Source organism: Sorex fumeus, unplaced genomic scaffold, assembly GCF_029834395.1.
Source record: "Sorex fumeus unplaced genomic scaffold, SorFum_2.1 ptg000005l, whole genome shotgun sequence".
NCBI lineage: Eukaryota > Metazoa > Chordata > Mammalia > Eulipotyphla > Soricidae > Sorex > Sorex fumeus.
The window spans coordinates 8,890,679-8,909,504 of NW_026606062.1; the positions used below are offsets into that span (position 1 = coordinate 8,890,679).

Below are 18,826 nucleotides of genomic sequence, written 5' to 3' on the forward strand. Positions count from 1 at the left end.
CGAGGCTTTTGAAAAATGACTCACTGGCCTGCATCACCGTGCGGGGCGTGCAGGGTGCGAGAGCCGCTCGAGGCCATGCAGATCAAGGTGCCTTTGTCTTGGAGGAGAGTGATGAGTTGAGGGGCTGGGTCAGGGGCCAGTGACTGTGAGTGGCCAGCAGGGATTTGGGACTGATGGTGTGCTCTCAAATCAGGTGGCAAGAATGGGTGCAGCTTTGAGCGCCCTGAGGGCCCCTCCAGGGAGAACTGGGTGGAAATCCTCTGGGAGGAAGCGGTCTCAGGAAAGCCGGGCTGCCCCGTCTCTGTGCTGAGAGAGTACGGGCTCAGGGTTCTTGGTCCGTGCCCGTCCCTGCTGGTGGCCAGTGGAGGCCCTCTCGGGGAGCCTCTTGCACCTGAGGGTGTAGGAGAGGACAGGAGCCAGACGGACGCTCAGGTGCCAGGATCCGGTGGCTTGTCCCAGATCAGGCTGCCTTCCTGCGGGCGCTGGGGTGTGGGATGGCCCCACTGTGTGCGGGCGTCATTCCACCGTGTGCGCTTTCCCCTGCTCACCCCTGCGGCCGCTGGCACTGGCCATCTGGCAGCCGGCAGGAATCTTCCGCCCGGCCCGTTCCCCGTGCCCCTGCTCAGAGCCAGCACAGGGAACAGATGGACAGACAGATGGGTGGGTGGATGGGTTGCCCGAAGCCGCCGGCCTTCCTGAGCACGGGCTCCTTCCGGTGATGGTTCCCGTGGTCCAGGAGTGAGGATGGCGTGCCCGTCCCTCCTGGCATCTGCTGCGATTCCCAGTTGGTCAGGGCCCAGGAGCCAGCCGCCTCCTAGTCCCGAGTGCTCACAGAGGCCACGGTTCTCACCCCCAGGGCCCCGTCCTGACAAGGCCAGAGAACTGCCGCACGGAGCGCAGAGGGGACAGGCCAGCCTCCTGCCCGCCCTGCGGACTCTGAGGTGTGTGTGAAGCCGGGACCCCGTGCTACTGGCCTTTGGAAACCAGGCGGCTTTGGTGTGTGACCGCAAAGTTGCCCTGGAACTTGCATCAGTGGGGCTCTGTGGAAGGACTTTTTTCTGTCTTTGACAAATACCGCGGTCTGGATTTTAGGCTGGCTTTTGCTTTCCACTCGTTGGAGCAGGCCTGTTTGTGCGACCTGTTTCTTTGGTGATCACAGCGAAGTCGGATGTTCTCTCCATTCCTGGCCATTGGCAAAACTGTCTCCAGGCACTGTTTTTCGTGTGTTTCCATTTTAGTTCTGTGTCGTTAGTGTTCAGAATGATTCCCCCTTCCTCTTTTTTTTTCCTAGTCTGTCTAAATTTGTTCTCATTGACATCATTTTTGTTTGGAGGGGGGCAATTTTGGGGGGGCTGCCAGGGCTGCAGCCCACGGTGCTTGGGGACCGTTTGGTGCCAGTAACAGGACCTGACTTGAATCCCACCCCTGGCCCTGCTGTTGGTCATCTACTTGTTTATTTATGTTTGGTTTGGGGGCCACTCCTGGTGGCGTTCAGGGCTTACTCCTGCTTCTCTGTTCAGGGGTCAGCCCTTGGCAAGCACCCTCCCCCTGTACTATCACTTCAGCCTCCTGCTAGTGCTCTTTGGGAAAAGTAAGAAGCTAAATTTCTTCTACTAGTAGCGGGCAAATGGCCAGGTCAAAATGCTCCTCTTGGGCCAGAGAGTTCAGGAGGGAGGCATTTGCCCTGCAGGCAAGCCCACCCAACTCCGGTGATCCTGGTGCGAGCCTTGGCACCACATATGGCACCCTGGGCATCGCGGGGGTCTGTCACTCCTGAGCCCAGAGCCAGGAGTGGCCCTTGAGCACCACTGGGTGTCACCCAAAGGCCCCCCAAAACACAGAGCAGCAGTAATAACAAAATGCTCCTCATTTTCCTCTTCGGCTGGAGCGATAGCACAGCGGGTAGGGCGTTTGCCTTGCATGCAGCCAACACGGCCGACACAGGTTCGATTCCCAGCATCCCATGTGGTCCCCCGAGCACCGCCAGGAGCGATTCCTGAGTACATGAGCCAGGAGTAACCCCTGAGCATCGCCGGGTGTGACCCCCCAAAAAAAGATTTTAGGGCTGGTGCGATAGCACAGCGGGTAGGGCGTTCGCCTTATAAGCGGCCAACATGGCTGACCCGAGTTCGATTCCTCCGCCCCTCTCGGAGAGCCCGGCAAGCTACCGAGAGTATTCGATATGCCAGACACAGTAACAACAAAGTCTCCAATGGAGACGTTACTGGGCCCGTTCGAGCAAATCGACGATCAACGGGAGGGCCTTTACCTTTACCTTTTACCTTAAAATGAATTTGAGAGCCCCCCCCACACTCACACACATATACATACACTCACACAAAACACACATACACTCACACACACTCATACACGCTCACACACATATACTCACACACACTTCCACACGCATACACTCACAAAACTCACACACATACACTAACACACATACACTCACACTCACAAAAACACGTACACTCACGCTCACACACATACACTCACACACACACACACACACACTCTCCCCTGTCCTGAGCTCGCCCTGCTTCTTCTCGCTGTGCATTCTCACCACTTTCCGTCCTTGGGGGCCGTGGATTCTTCTAGTTTTTTTCTGGGATCTTTTCTGGTTCCAGAGCCTGGGGCGATATTTATTTCTGGTTTATTTATAGCTGGGATCCACTGTGGTCAGAGGACAAGTAATTGAAGCTTGCTTTATGACCTGGAGCAGGTCATTAATCATTGATGACCCACGTGCGTTTGGACAGATTCAGTTGTTCTTGCTTGCAGCTGATTAGAACAAAATCCTCATCGTTTTTATCAAGTATTTTTAAGCTTCTGGTTTTCTTTTGCCAGTTCTGTTAGTTATTTGGTGACATGTATTACAGTCTGCTGTGCTTTTTTTTTCTTTTTTTGTAGGAGTACTGCTATTTATTCAGCCACTGATGAGCTGATTGAATTGTGCATGAACTCCACCTTACTTTTCTTTTTCCATTTTTTATAATTTTATTTATTGAATCACCTTGAGAGCAGTTACAAAGTTTTTGGGTCTAAGTCTGTCATACAGTGAAACACCCGTAACTTCACCAGTGCCCATTCTCCACCACCAAAAACCCCAGTATACCCCCATCCCACACCCTCCCCCTGCCTGTGGGGCAGATGATTTCCACATTACTCTCTCTCTACTTTGATCACATTCACTATTTCGACACCAGACCCACCATTATTTGAGATTTTACCCCAACACTCAGATCTGCTGAAAAGGCAACAATAGACAATTTGTGTTCTATTGCTGGTTATGAATAACATATGATGTCGTGTGGCTGCAGTAGGGCCATGTGGTTTTGAAATTCCGAAATTTTAACACTTAAATCTGGAGGGATTTCTGCCAAAAGCCACTGGGTTTCGAGATCTGCTCCTGAGTCTCTGGGATCATGGCCGTTGAGCAGCTTGATGAGGAGCCAGAGAGGCCATTCGTGGGCAACCTGGGGTCTCGTTGGGGTGGGGAGGACAGGCCCGGCTCCACCTCCCCCCCATCCCGTGAGACCCAACAAGTTTGTCACTGTGGGCCCAAGCTTGACTGTCCAATGGTCTCTGGAGGATGACAGCCACCAAGTCGCCAAGAGGGAGCAGGCGGAGGGACAGCACCCATTCCCCCCTGGGGTGGCCCAGCGACAGTAACCTACTGCGGGGTCCAGACACATTTCTGACAAAAGCCGCTGGGTTTCGAGATTTGTTTTTGAGTCTCTGGGATCAAGGCCGTTGAGCAGCTTGATGAGGAGCCAGAGAGGCCGTTCGTGGGCGATGACTTGGGGTCTCGTTAGGGTGGGGAGGACAGGCCCGGCTCCACCTCCACCCCCATCCTGTGAGACCCAACAAGTTTTTTCACTGTGGGCCCAAGCCTGACTGTCCAATGGCCTCTGGAGGATGACAGCCACCAAGTCGCCAAGAGGGAGCAGGCGGAGGGACAACACCCTTTCCTCCCTGGGGTGGTCCAGCGACAGTAACGTACTGTGGAGTCCGGATGCATTTCTGCCAAACGCCACTGGGTTTCGAGATTTGTTTCTGAGTCTCTGGGATCCTGGCCATTAAGCAGCTTGATCAGGAGCCAGAGAAGCCATTCGTGGGCGATGACTTGGGGTCTCGTTGGGGTGGGGAGGACAAGCCCGGCTCCACCCTTATCCCTTGAGGCCCTGTGTGTCTCGTCACTGGGGGCCCAAATGTGACTATCAGTGGCCTCAGACGGATGGCGGCCACTGGGCCGCCAGGGGGAACAGGCCAAGGCACGAAACCTATTCCCACCTGGGTTGGCCCAGCACCGGTAGCCTACTGCAGAGACCAGATGCATTTCTGCCAAATGCCGCTGGATTCCGAGAATTGTTTCTGAGACTCTGGGATCATGGCCATTAAGCAGTTCGATCAGGAACCAGAGAGGCCATGCCTCCAATTATATAGCTGAGCTGGAGGTGGTTTGTGGGTGTGTTTCCCACATACCTAACTTTTGGCCGTTTACTTTCTTGGTAAACTTTGCCCCAAGTTTTTGGGGTCTGGCCAAAGGCACAGCAGCAATTTTGGGGTATCTGGAAGTCTGAAGGCATCATGAGGCTGCTGATGCACTCGCCTCACAGGTACAGATTGACCTGCTGGCGGCACCATACCCCCAAGTCTGCTGTGCTTTTGGACTTCATTTTTTTTAAATATTAATTCAATAAAATTCTGCTTTTTATAGTTTTTTGCATGCTTATGGATTTAGATTTGTATTGTTACAAATTTGGCTTTTTTGCAGATAAATTGGATATCTAAGTGTTTCATGTCTTAAAATTTTTACTTTCGGGGCTGGAGCCATAGCACAGCGGGTAGGGCGTTTGCCTTGCACGTGGCCGACCCGGGTTCGATTCCCAGCATCCATATGGTCCCCTGAGCACCGCCAGGGGTAATTCCTGAGTGCAGAGCCAGGAGTAACCCCTGTGCATTGCCGGGTGTGACCCAAAAAGCAAAAAAAAAAAAAAAATTTTTTTTTTACTTTGTACAGTAGCTTTATTTGGTAATTGTATTATAAGTAAATGGTGTGTGGTTTTCTATTTTTTAAACTTTCAATCATTTTGTTTGTATTTGAGATGTCATATAAGCAGTATAAAGTGTTTCCAAAATTGTTGAATTACGGTTTCAACCAGATTATGTTTAATGTGTATTTAGTTTATATTCTCTCGTATCTGAGTACAAATCTCCTACATTATTTTCTCTTGGTTTCACATGTATGTGTGTATTTTCATATTCCTTTTTGCTTTGGGGCCACACCTGGTGGTGCTCAGGGGTTACTCCTGGCTCTGCACTCAGGAATTATTCCTGCCAGTGCTCGGGGGACAGGATGGGCTCCCGGAGGCCCGACCCCGGGTCAGTCTCACGCAGGGCAAACGCCCTCCCTGCTGTACTGTGGCTTCGGCCCCACGTCTTCCTTTCCTAAACGCCATTTCGTTTTCTCCTTGGCTTATTTCATAAGTACGATTTTAAGGAGTATTTTACAGATCTCAAACCGGAACTTGAGTCTTAAAGGCCTGAGATCATGCTTTCAGCAGGGATCCCGGAGTGTTTAAGCGCCAGGGAGGTGACAGTCTTCAGTGCCAGGAGGGAGGTGGGGGCACTCGCGGGCAGTCAGGGCAGGTCAGAGCCGGGTGCGCCCTCTCCGCCCGCCTTCGTTTCCTTCTGTGTTTCTGGGACTCGCTGAGGAGCGAGGGTCCTCCCGCTGCCCGTCAGTGCTTCGGTGCGGGCTTCCCGCTGTTCTCTGGGCAGTCTCGCTCCCTCGCACTGTCCTGCTGCCACCTGTCGCGCTGGCTGGCCGGCCATACTCCCCTGCTATCCCCGGCACCTTCTGGTGTCCGCTTTCCTTGGGCTGAGGTGCTTCAGGTCTTGCCGGCCGCGTCCTTGGCATTTCTCTCCCTCAGTGCTCCTGAGGTCTGGGGTTGATGCTCCTTCCACTGCTGGTTTTGGAAAAGTCTTGGTTCCCGTTTCTTTTATTTATGCATTTGCTTAATTTTTTTTTTCTTTCTTCACACCTGGCGATGTACAGGGCTTCCTCCTGGCTCTGCACTCAGGAGTCACTCCTGGCGGCGCTCAGGGGACCATATGGGATGCCGGGGATTGAACTTGGGTCGGCCGCGTGCAAGGCAAACGCCCTGCCCGCTGTGCTGTCGCTCCAGCCCCTACTTAATGTTTTTTGGAGGGGTCACACCCAGTGATGCAGGGGTTACTCCTGGCTCTGCACTCAGGAGTCACTTCTGGTGGTACACAGGAGACCATATGGGGTGTCGGGGATCGAACCTGGGCCGGCTGCGTGCAAGACAAACGCCCTCCCTTGCTGTGCTGTCGCTGTGCCCCTGTGTAATCTTTTTGGACTCCCCCGCCTTTTCCCAGGTGTCCCATCCCCCAGGCCGCACGCACGCCTCCACGCCTTACAGGCACGCTTCTTAGCCGGGCTGCCCTGTGCTCAGCGTCGCCCGGTGAGGTTGGCTCCTGGCCTCTTCGGCCGCGCTGTGGCCGGCGAACACGCCTTAGCCGAGGCCTCGGCAGCTGCGCGCTGTTGGCCGGCCTCCGGCCTCGCGAAGTCGGGTCTCCTCGCTTCTGTTCGTGGCTCCCGGCAGTTCCCAGGCGCAGGGGCAGCAGCTGTGTGGGCTTGGGGGCGGCCCTCACGCGTGTAACGTGTGTGCCCTTCCCAGCTCGCTCCCTGTCCTCTCATTCCTCGTGGCTTATTTTCATTCTTTGTGGTGCTGGGAACGTTCTAGACTTTTATTATTGTTGTGGTTGTCACTATTTTTCACTGGCCTTTTCCAGATCTCTTTCCCTCTGTTTTTGTTTCACAGCCTCACCCACTGGTACTCTGGGCTTCTCCAGCACAGTGCTCCGGGCCTCCCGCTGGGCTCAGCAGGGCTCTGCAGCTGGGCTGGAGCTGGGCCTTCCCGGTGCCCTGCCTGCCCTCGGCCCCCCCAGCTGTCTCCCTTCAGGGGCTTCTTGGCGGTCGTTAAATCCATGGGTTGAGGGTTTTTTTGGTATTTTGCTCACTTCAAATTTGCTTACTCCTGGCCCTGTGCTCAGGCATCACTCTTGGTGGCTCAGCGGAACCACATGTGGTACCGGGGCTCGAACCCGGGCCAGCTATCTGCAGGGTGTGTGCCTCACCCGCAGTATTCTCTCTCTGGCCAGAGTCTTGTATTTCTGTTTTCACCTTCCCCAAATGTTGAGTTTCTTTGAGTTAAGCTGCGGAGTAGTTGTGGGCTCGTTCTGGATTTCCTTTTCCCACTGACAAGTCCCCGGGCTGTGTGGGAGAAACCCTGCAGTCCTTCTCCCCTTGCCTGGAGTCGGGATGGGCCAGTGGGCTTCTCTCCTCCTGCCCGCCCTGTCCTCGCCAGCGAGCATTTGACATCTCTTCCCCCTGGCCGGGACCCTTGGCCGGAGTGGTCCAGATCGGGCCCTTCCTCCTGGCCGGGCGGTGCCTGACTCTGGGGCCCTTGGTACTCGGCGATGCTTTCCAGTGGAAATGTCCTTCTCCCAGCCCGTGTCCACCCTGCTCAGCGCCAGCAGAGCTGACCTTTGCTCTGGGCAGATTCCGGCTGCCGGTGTTGCCCCTCTCGGGCCCGGTTTGTGGCAGGACCGAGACCCACGCAGGTGGTCTGTTTCCCGCGGGACACGGTGGGCGTTGCTGGCCCCTCTTCCTGGGCTCTAGAGGTGCCTCGTGCCCGGAGCTGCCACCGTGGTCTCTGTGAGGCGGGTCCTCTCCCTTCCTGGCGCTTCCTGCCCGGTGCTGCACTTGGCCTGGGGTCACTGCCCGTTTGCTCTGCGTGCCTGTGGGACACCCTGGGGTAGGTGGGAGGGGAACGGTGCCTGATCACAGCTGCATTCCCCAGGGAACCCCCTCCACACACACAGGGGGGCGGGGGTGGGACCCCGAGGCAGGCTGCAGCCAAGGAGCTCATCAGGAAGGATCCTCTGGGCTTGGGGCGGGGCTGGGGTGTCCGCCCTGAGCCAGGGAAGGGTGGAGTGAGGAGGGTGCTTCATGGAGGGGGTGCACAATGTCTGGGCATGTCCCCTGACATATGCGGGCAGTGCAGGCAACTCCACAAGCTCCCCACAGGACCGGCCGTGCAGCAACCCGGCAGGGTAGGGCGACTGGGTGCAGAGGGCAGGGAAGGGGGCGAGTGGGTGCCAGGGGGCAGAAGGCTGGTAGGAAGGATCCAGTGGGTGCTAGAGGGCAGCGGGCTCCCTCGGAGCGGCCGGGTGTCCTCCCAGCTACCCACGCCCAGGCTTTGATGTCCCCTCTGTGGCAGGCGTGTCCTCCAGTCCCCCTCAGGGCGGTGGACACCCGGCAGTGCCTTTGCCGAAGTCCCCACAGCACGGCTCCCATCGCTGTCCACGTCCGTCCTGTTTCGTAGGGGCTTGGCACCCTCTCGTCGGCTCCTTTAATGGGGTTGGGGGTTTCGGCACACAGCAGAGGCCCAGGGGGTGGCCCAAAGGGTGTGTGAGCACAGGCTCCCACGCGGGACCATGAAACAGCACCGGGCCTGGAGGGTCAGAGCAGGCTAACACGTGACCCTGCCCGGAGCTGGCCTGTTTGATCCCAGACACCTCGTAGTGTCCTCTGGGTGCTGCCAGGATGGTCCTCGAGCCCAGGAACAGGAGTTGGCCCGCAGCACTGCAGGGCCTGCTGGCCTGGGCTGGGGCCTTCTCACACCTGCTGTGTCTTGGCCCCTGGGGCCTGCCGCGAGCCCCGAAGTCCCTGCACCCGCCACCCCAGGGGAGGTGAAGGCATGGCCCACACCTGCTGGCTGGGTTGACTGGCCCCGAGTCCCCCGGGCCGAGGTGGAGCACAAGCCTGGGTCGGCCAGGAGGAGGAGGGCATTGGGCGAGGTGCATGCCATGGTGGCATGTCTTTACCCTGTGGCCTGCCCCGGGCACTGTCAGGAGCAGGTTCAGGGCTCTGGACCTGAGTATGGGCCCTGGTGGGGCTGGCGATGTGGCGGGAGACTCGTGGAGCAGCTGGCCTGGGGAGACGCCCAGAGGCTCCTCTCGCTGCCCGTGGTCAGCCCACTGCCCCTCAGCCTCACGCAGACCGACGGCGCTGCTCTGTCTCCTGGCCCTGTGGCCGGCCGCTGTGGGCGGTGCCTGGCAGAGGGGCCCGGATGCTGCACGTGGCCCTCGGCCTGGTCCTGCGCGGCCGTGTCCTCTCTGGTCATCTCCAGCCCTGGCCTCCCACGTGCTGGGGCTGGACCAAGGATGTGTATGGTGACACCCTCTCCTGCCAGGCCGGGCCAAGGGCTGCTGGGGGACATTCACAGTCGGGCAGCCCCAGAGCACCCGGCCGGGCTCTGGCTCTGCTCTGCCGACATCCCGCTGCTGCCTAGGTTCTTTCAGGGAGGGTCCAGGGCACCTGACTAGCGTGTGCTGCTCCCGGGGCCAGCTGGGGGCTGCGCCAGACCCTGTGTGTGACTCAGTGGGGCTTGTGGCCTCTCCCCAACCACGGTGAAGGGGAAAGTGTGGGTCAGTGTTGGCCGGGTGGCACTCATGTCCCTCGAGGGGGCCCTGGCTTGACAAAGTGCACTGTCCCCTGCCCTGTGATCTGTCCCGGGCATTGTTCCTCACTTGTCCCGAGCACTGTCTGTCCCCTACTCTGTGACCTGTCCCAGGCACTGTCGCCTGTCCTATGTCCTATCCCAGGCACTATCCCCTGCCCTGTGACTTGCCCTGGGCACTGCCCCCTGCCCTGTGACCTGCCCTGGGCACTGTCCCTGCCCTGTGACCTTTTCTGGGCACTGTCCCCTGCCCTGTGACCTGTCCCGGGCATTGTTCCCTACCCTGTGACTTGTCCCAGCACTGTCCCCTGCCCTATGTCCTGTCCCGGGCACTGTCCCCTGCCCTGTGACTTGTCCCGGGCACTGTCCCCTGCCCTGTGACCTGCCCCGGGCACTGTCCTCTGCCCTGTGACCTGTCCCGGGCACTGTCCTCTGCCCTGTGACCTGCCCTGGGCCGCTGATGGCAGCTTTGGCTGTGCCTTCTGCAGGGTTCAGAGGAGGCCATTTCTCCCAGAGGTCGTTCAAGAGCAGTTTTGCAGCTGCAGGGGTGATGTCAGGAAGAAATGACTGTCCTTAGGAGTCCTCAGGAAGTGATAAAATAGGCTCGGGCCCCGTTGTGTCATGGTCTGCTGCCTGAGTCTCTCACTCTGCCCCGCGTCTGCGTTTCCCGTCTTAGCGTGTGACGGCTGTGTGACGGGGAGGCAGGCGGGGGGAGGTGCGCGCTCGGCTGTCCCTCGTGTCCTCTCGAGAGGTCCCTGTTCAGTGGGGTGCCTGTGGGGCGCACAGAAGGGCACCCTGGGCCCAGGCCCTTGTCGTTTCCGGCGGCCGAGTGTTGGCAGCTGTCGTGCGGATGCCCGGGTTACTTTCCTTCTGTGTGTGTGAGATTGTGTGATTCTGTGTGTGTCTCTGTGTGTGTGTGGGGGGAATAGTGTGTTTGTGCATGTTTGTGTGATTGTGTGTGCGAACGTGACTGATATTGCGTGATTGTGTGTTCCTATTTGTTGATTGTGTCTGTGATTATGCCTGCATGCGATTGTGTGTGGTTATGTGTGCAAGATTGTGCGTGTGAGTGTGTGCACGTGGGTGTGACTGGTGTGTGTGTGGGTGTGTGCGCATGCGTGTGGGCAGATACGTCCCGGGCAGGACTCCTGCAGGCCTTTGGCGGGGCTGGTGGGGAGCTGCACGATTCCTCACACGGATGCGCTTCTGGGGCTGCTGGCCTGGCTCGCTGGTCCTCCTGGGTGGGGCCACCCTGCAGGCCTCGGCCCTGCCCAGAAGAAGCCCCGTGGAGGCCCACAGCTCTTGGCCCCTTGCCTGGTCCTGCTCCGGAAGAGACTGGGGAGCTCTCGGGCCGCTCTGGGCTCGTCCCGTTCCCAAGAAGCAGGAGGGAGCCGGCTCGGAGCCAGCCAGGGCCGTTTGCCATGTGTGGGCTTTGCTTGAAGCAGCGCCCGCTTCTGAGGCTCGGAGGCAGGTGTGCGGGTGGCTCTGCTGCTGCCTTACCTGGCCCAGGTGTGCGGGCTGTTTGCTCCGCTAAGCTCGGGGGTGACTACCTGTGCGTGTTGCTTGTCGGCACTCATCACACCTTTTACCGGGGCTGGAGCGATAGCACAGCAGGTAGGGCGTTTGCCTTGCATGCGGCAAACCTGGCCAACCCAGGTTCGATTCCTCCGCCCCTCTCAGAGAGCCCGGCAAGCTACCGAGAGTATCTCGCCCGCACGGCAAATCTTGGCAAGCTCCCCGTGACGTATTTGATATGCCACACACAGTAACAAGTGTCACAACGGAGACCCTCCAGCAAATCGATGAGCAATGGGAGGACAGGGACAGGGACAGCAGTGGCTTCATTGTGGCTCTTTAGGGAAAGACCCGCATGTAAGAAGGTGTGTGATTTAATCGGCTTTGCTCCCTGGGCCAAGGAAGTTGGGATGGTGTCTCACCGTCTCAGATTCTTCGTAATTGTGCCAGGGAGGTGGCTGAAGTGTCACCGGGCTGAGTCTTGTCTGGAAGTCAGGGCACAGCGTCCTCGTGTGGAATATGGGATTTCCCCAGAGCCCTGCTCTGCAGGCCTGGGGTATGCGGGTGTTTGAGAGTGGCGCGTGTGGGTGCTCAGGTCTTGCCCAGCCCCAGCCCCTGGGAAGCAGACTTCGAGGGCTCAGGCGGAGGCGGACGGCTGCATACTGGTCCATGTGATGAGCAGGGCCGGTGGACGTGTCCCGGCACCCACATCTGGCTCCCTGGAAGCTGGCAGCCCTCCTGCTTCTCCGTCACTCTCGGCCTCAGAGTGTGCTGAGCCTTTGGGAGCCCAGCCTGTGAGGCGGCTGGAGGTCCGAGGGTGGACGCCTGACCAACAAGCAGGTGCCCAGGGCTGCCCTGCCCCTGATCTCTGGGTGCCCTATGGCCCAGTGCCCGTGGCCTGCAGTGATTGGGTGGGAGTCCTCTGGGGTCTTACTGCCCAGTGCCCGTGGCTTGCAGTGATCGGGTGGGTGTTCTCTGGGGTCTTACTGGCCAGTGCCGATGGCCTGCCATGTTTGGGTGGGCCAGACCTTCGGCTGCAACGGTCACTTCTGAGTCCTGCCCGTCTGCAGCCTTGCGGGCCTCCCCGGTGTCTGCGGATTTGCCCTCAGAAAAGCCGCCATGGGGAGCGGGTGTCCGCTCCTCTCCCCTGTCCAGGCCTGCAGCACGGCCGCGGGTCCTTTCCTTAGAGTCCGCTGCCAGGGAGCAGCCCCGGGTTTGGGCTCAGGAGCGGACCCCTGCCCTGCCCTGCCCCACCCCAAGCTCGCTCCCCCGCGGTGAGCACCGCAGACTTGGGCCCCACCCGCGCCCCCTTCTGTAAATGCCCCATTTGGGCGGACAGTGTGTGCCCATGCCGATGTGTCTGTGTCTGGGACTGGGTGGGCTGCCCCGGCCCTGGGCATGTGCCCAGCGTTCCCTTGATGAGCTCGGATGTCACGGCCCTGTCGCATCCAGCCGCCCTCCTCGGTGGAGCAGAGCAGACGCAGGTGACCGTCTTCTTGGCTTTTCCCCTGGACATCAGTAAAGGTGCTTCAGTCTGACAAAGAAGTGGGGTCGTGCACACGTCCTACTTTGTCACCTGCTTCTAAAGTGTGTCCTATTCCTGACGCTGGTGTCCCTGAATCCGCTTCTCCTCACCTGCTTAAAGGCCGGCTCCAGACCACCCCTCGGGGCGACACTGTGGCGTCTTCGTCGACTTCCTTTGGACTGCGCTGTCCCCCTCTCGGGGAAGAATACATTTTGTTCACAGTCTCGTAATGTGCTCCCGACGGTTATGATGGTGCTGACATTGACAGTTCTTATCGTCACTTCCCCACCACCAGAGTGCTCAGCACCCTCCACCGCTGTCCCCATGACCCCCGTCCTCGCCTCCGTGGTCTCCGCCGCTGTCCCTGGGACAGCCCCCCTCCCTCCCGCCCCACAGTTTGGTAGTCCGAGTCTCATCAAGCTGTCGCTTCCCCAGCGTCTCTGATTCCCAAGCGTAAAGTAGCCCCATGGAGGTGCGACAGAGTGACCTGGAGGCGTCCGCCTCGTGACTGCCCGTGATGCTGGCCAGGTGGCCTGGCACCTGCCGAGATCCCGCCTGAGTTGGGGGGCGGGGCGGCCTCCTGCGCGCCGGCTCCGATGCTGTCAGTCAGGAAGCTGCCGCACCTCGTGGCGCCGCCCAGCTGCAGGCTCTCGGGGGCTTCCAGGTGGGCCGAGGGAGGGCAGCATCTCTGGGTGAGCAGCGGAACAGCAGGACGTGAGTCAGAGGATGTGACTGTGGCCGAGTGCGCCGGGCGCTTGTCAGGGCACCCACGCATCAGCAGCCGGAGCTATAATTAGCAGGAGCCCCGCCCCCGTCACCCCCCGCTGCCCTCTCACCCACGCCAGCCTCTGGCCACCCCTGCTGCCCTCTCTGGCCACGCCAGCCCCTGCCTGCCCTCCCCGCCCCCACTTTCATGCACCAGCCCTGCCGGTGCCTGGGCAGTGTCTCACGGGCCTCGGGGTGCAGGTAAGGGTGCCAGGAGCTAGGTGGGGCCCTCGGGCCTGATGCTGGGGCTCGGAGGGGCAGGTGGGCCAGTGGATATGAGGGCTACTGTGCGGCTGTGGGAGGACACGTGGGGTGCGTGCGTGCGTGCGTGTGCACTGTGCTGCTATGGGAGGGCGGGACACGTGGTGTGCATGTGTATGTGTACATGGATACTATGGTGCTATGGGAAGGCCGGGACACGTGGGGTGCATGTGCGTTTGCATGTGTGTGTGTACGTGGGTACTGTGCTGCTGTGGGAGGGCCGGGACACGTGTGTGTGTGTGTGTGTGTGTGTACATGGGTGCTGTGCTGCTCTGGGTGGTCCGGGTCAGTGGTGTGTGTATATGTGCGTGTATATGGGTGGGTGGGTATGTGGGTGGGTGGGTGTATATATGGGTACTGTGCTGCTGTGGATGGGCCAGGACATGTGTTGTATGCGTGTGTGTGTGTGTATACACATGGTTACTGTGTTGCTGTGGGTGGTCCGGGACATGTGGTGTGCATATGTGTGCGTGTGCATGTGTGTGTGTGTGTGTGTGTGTGCGCGCGCGCACACGTGCTGTGTTGCTGCAGCAGAGCCAGGACATGTGTGTGCAGTGGGCAGGGAAGCTGTGGCCACAGGCACTGCCGGCCAGGTCCTGAAAATGGACGGCACAATCCTACTTTGTAAGTCCCCCGGGACGCAGGGGACGCAGGCAGGGGCGCCAGGTCGCCGGCCAGGCTTCACGCTGTTGTTCACGCACTTGGCTGTTGGGTCCGTGGGGCGAAACCTCGTCCTCTGTGGCGGCTCCTCAGCTACAGACTTGCGCCCCCCAGACCTCTTTAGCTGGACCAGGACATGCCGTGGACACCCGCTTCTCGTCGCTCGCCCCGAGAGGAGCTGCTCTTTGCCCCTGTGACCAGCTGTGCTGTGTTTCTTCTGCGTGGGCGAGCCCTGTGCCCTTCCTGCCTGTCATTTTCCCGGCTGAGTGATTAAACGCTCTGTCTGGGGGCTCTTTTCACTGTTGATCGTTGTCGGTTCTGGCCGCCTTGCCAGGGCGCTGTCCAGGCCTGAGCCGTGGGGTCACCGTGCCGCTGAGTTGCCCGACTGTTTACAGGGACACACAGTTCTCGGCTCAGACACTTCCCCCGCAGCTCGGAACGGCCGCCTGGGAGCTGGGGCGGGAGCAGCCGCGTTCGCCTTTTCTCTCTTAAAACTCTCCGGGGGCTTGTCACTGGCCTAAGTCGTCAGTAGATGCTTGACTCTGATGACTGGAGTGACTCTGCATGTCATTTGGGTTTGAGAACCGTTCTTGCATTTCCATGGCCCGCGATACTTGCGTCCCGTGAAGCAGGGCTCTTCGCTACCTTTCGCTGAAGCAGCCTGACTCACAGCCCTGCTGCCGGCAGGGCTGCCTGCGTCCAGTGCTCCAACACCGCACCTTCCCCGAGGGTCCGTGTCAGTCCACCGTCGTCTTGGGCTCCCCTAAGCTCGGTTCTGGCTCATCTGATTCTTGCACCCTGGCTGTGTTTCTCTGCGCTCCCCGTGTGAGATCCCTCCTCTGGCTGGACACGCATGACACGCTCCAGCATGGCCGACTGGCTCACCACCTTCGCCTGGTCACCTCGTGCCCCCTGGCGCCTCTCGCCCACGTGGGCCTGACCTGGGCTGGTGAAAAACGCTGACCGAGCACAAGAGTGCAAGTGGCTTTTGGAAATAGTGATTTTTGGGCCTGGGCTGGAGCGATAGCACAGCGGGTAGGGCGTTTGCCTTGCACGCGGCCGACCCAGGTTCGATTCCTCTGTCCCTCCCTCTCGGAGAGCCCGGCAAGCTACCGAGAGTATCCCGCCTGCAGGGCAGAGCCTGGCAAGCTCCCCATGGTGTATTCGATATGCCAAACACAGTAACAACAAGACTCAAAATAGAGACGTTGCTGGGCCCGCTCGAGCAAATCGATGAACAACAATAGGACAGTGACAGTGATTTGGGGCCTGTGGGTCCATGCCGGAGCTGGGGCTGCTGGTTTCTAACAGAGCCGGGATTGTGTGTCTGTGACGACGTGACCGGACCGGGGCTTGGTGGTGGTGGTGGTGGTGGTGGGGCACCTGCCTTGTGGCGTGAGGCCCCGTGCTTGGCCCCGCGAGCTGCCCGAGGTCCTCATGGTCTTGGTGGCGCCCTGTGCCTGTCGCAGGTCATCACCCCGTGCAGGAGGCTCATCCTGTGTGCAGACAACAGGAAGGAGATGGAGGACTGGATCGCGGCGCTCAAGAGCGGCCAGAGCAGGGAGCATTTCGAGGTTCACCTGTCCTGCCCGACTCCCCCCCCACATACCTCCTCACCCCCCAGCGCACCCCTTCCATCCTGGGGCCCGGGGGCACGGCCCTGCCCCTCCTCTCCTCACCTCTGCCCTTTGCACCCCCCCTCTCCCCTCACCCCAGCCCACCCAGTACACCATGGACCACTTCTCGGGCACGCACAACTGGTACGCCTGCTCCCACGCCAGGCCCACCCACTGCAACGTGTGCCGGGAGGCCCTGTCGGGGGTCACGTCTCACGGGCTCTCCTGCGAAGGTGGGGCCCGGCGGGGGGCTGGGGGGCGGCTGGCGGGGTCACGGAGCGTCGGGCAAGGGAAGTGAATTTCGGGAGAGGACCCAGGAGACTGGGGGTGTCCTTCGCCTGCGGCCCCTTAGGGCACAGCCTGGGGTCGGGGGCAGGTGGCAGCACGTTCACCTGAGGACCTGCTGGCCTCCGGAGAGTCCGGGTGTCTCTCGGCCGGCCCCCTCCCTGCCCCCGAAGCAGGCCGGGCCGCTCTCTGGCCCTTTCCGGCAGCCGAGCCGCGGGCCGGCCTGAGCGCCTCGCGCTTCCCGTGCCCACAGTGTGCAAGTTCAAGGCCCACAAGCGCTGTGCCGTGCGCGCCAGCAACGACTGCAAGTGGACCACGCTGGCGTCCATCGGGAAGGACATCATCGAGGACGAGGACGGGGTGCGACACGGGCCCTCCCCTGTGGGAACTGGGGCCCGGGCCAGTCCCGTCCAGTGGCCGGGGGCCACGCGGGCACCTGGCCCGGGTGGTCTGGGGTAGGGGGTCTCGGCCGAGCGCCGGCCCCGGTGGTCTGGGGTAGGGGGTCTAGCCTGCCTGCCGCCCGCAGATCTTCATGCCGCATCAGTGGCTGGAGGGCAACCTGCCGGTGAGCGCCAAGTGCGCGGTGTGCGAGAAGACGTGTGGCAGCGTGCTGCGCCTGCAGGACTGGCGCTGCCTCTGGTGCAAAGCCATGGTGAGCGGGCGCCCGCCCCCCTCCCCCATTCCCCTCTCCCCCCCCCCCCCCCCCCCCGCCCCGCCCCGCCCCGCCCTGCCCGGGGGCTGGAGCTGCCTGAGCGCCGCCCTCTGCCCTCTCCCGCAGGTGCACACGGCCTGTAAGGACGCCTTGGCTGCCAAGTGCCCGCTGGGGCTCTGCAAAGTCTCCGTCATCCCCCCCACGGCGCTCAACAGCATCGACTCGGACGGTGGGTGCGGGGACCCCGCGTGAGTGGGCCTCGAGGAGGGGCCCCAGGCCGCTGGTGCCGTGGCGTGCCTGCCGGGTGGGCGCTCCCAGCACCTCGGCCTGGCCTCGTGCCCGCGCCTGGCCGGGGTTTGGGGGGTCGGGCAGGGCAGGGCCGGGGGTGGGGGGGTCTCGGCAGCTCTGTGACGCTTGCCCGCTTTCACGTCCCCCGCCTGCGTGTCCCCCCCCCCCCCCCCAGGCTTCTGGAAGGCCTCGTGCCCTCCGTCCTGCACCAGCCCCCTGCTGGTCTTCGTCAACTCCAAGAGCGGGGACAACCAGGGCGTGAAGTTCCTGCGCAGATTCAAGCAGCTGCTGAACCCCGCGCAGGTCTTCGACCTCATGAACGGAGGCCCGCACCTCGGGTAGGGCCAGGCTCCGGGCGCCGTGCGGCCCCCAGAGCGAGGAGAGACTGAGGGAGCGCAGGCATCCCGCAGGGAGGGAGCATGCCGCCCCGTCCACCCGGCCGTTCCCATGTCTCGGCTCCCCCGTGCTGAGTGGCCGAGGGGGAGGGAGTGGCCCTCAGGCGGGAGGGGCTGGGCTCCTCGCTTGCAGGCATGAAACTTGGGGCGCACCTAGCATGTGGGGGGCCATCGTCAGCTGCCCGCTGCACAGCACGTGTGGCCTGGCTGCTCCGTGTGTGTGTGTGTGTGTGTGTGTGTGTGAATTGTGGAGAGCGTGTCCGTTGCCAGATGTGGCCCCGATGGAGGGTGGGCAGAGGGTGGGCTCCCGTGAGGACTGCAGGTGGGTGACTCTTCCCAGAGGAGAGGTGTGTGGGACCTGGCCTGACCAGAGGGGGAGTGGCTGGGGCATGGGGACCCCCGCCGTGGCTGGGTGCCACCGAACAGACTCCAGGTGCCAGCTCTGTCATCTGTTCTATGTGTCCCCTCGCCTGAGGGAGCCCAGGGCGTGAGGGCGCGGGGCTGGCCTGGAGCGAGCAGCTCCGAGTGTTCCGTCCCCCCCTGCACAGTGAAGAGCGGCGGCCAAGATGGGCTGCTCCTCTCTGGTCGTCTGGTGTGGCCCTTCCTTCAGAGGGCCCGAGAGAGGGCAGCTTGGCCCCTGGAGCATCCTGCGGTGCTTCCCGAGGGCTCTCCAGACTGGAGGCCACTGTGGGGCCACGTTGGGCGGGAACACAGTGCAGGACTCTGGGCCAGAAGGGGCGTGTCAGGCTCCCTGTGAGGAGACGGATGGGCCTGGGGGGCTTCCTGGCGGCGGGGGCAGAGACGCGCAGCCCCGTGTGGGGTTAGCTCGGCCCGAGGAGGGAGTCGCTGTCCCCGTGTGTCTTTGCGGGGCGTCCCCCCCCTCCCCCCCCCAGCCAGCCCTGGCCCACCCTGGCTCTCCTCCGCAGCTTGCGCCTGTTCCAGAAGTTCGACACCTTCCGGATCCTGGTCTGCGGCGGGGACGGCAGCGTCGGGTGGGTCCTCTCGGAGATCGACAACCTCAACCTCCACAAGCAGGTGCGCCCTCCTGCTCACGAGCCTGCGCTCCACGCCCGTCAGGCTCCCTCGGTAGCCGGGGACAGACAGACGGACAGACAGACACACCGGGGCCAGAGCCTGAGGCGTGGCTGTCTCGGCCCGCGCCTGCCTTGGGGACACGTGCACGTGTCACAGCGGCCACTCTGGGATGCCTTCCTTTCGGGCATGTCCCTGCAGGCCCTCAGCAGTGGGGGTCGTCCCCCAGGTCAGCATGGGTGCCCCACACGGCCACTTCTGGGCTCTGGAGAGCCGCC

At 61.2% G+C, this 18,826-nt stretch overlaps 1 protein-coding gene across 1 annotated transcript in view; it reads left to right on the plus strand.

Moving 5' to 3' along the window:
• DGKD (diacylglycerol kinase delta) overlaps positions 1-18,826 on the plus strand; it is a 65,591-nt gene that overhangs the window by 34,469 nt on the left and 12,296 nt on the right. Inside the window, exons 4-10 of the mRNA XM_056121869.1 lie at positions 15,750-15,854; positions 15,997-16,129; positions 16,435-16,541; positions 16,708-16,833; positions 16,960-17,062; positions 17,297-17,459; positions 18,443-18,551. Coding sequence (XP_055977844.1) covers positions 15,750-15,854; positions 15,997-16,129; positions 16,435-16,541; positions 16,708-16,833; positions 16,960-17,062; positions 17,297-17,459; positions 18,443-18,551 — 846 coding nt within the window. The remainder of the gene's footprint in view (positions 1-15,749; positions 15,855-15,996; positions 16,130-16,434; positions 16,542-16,707; positions 16,834-16,959; positions 17,063-17,296; positions 17,460-18,442; positions 18,552-18,826) is intronic.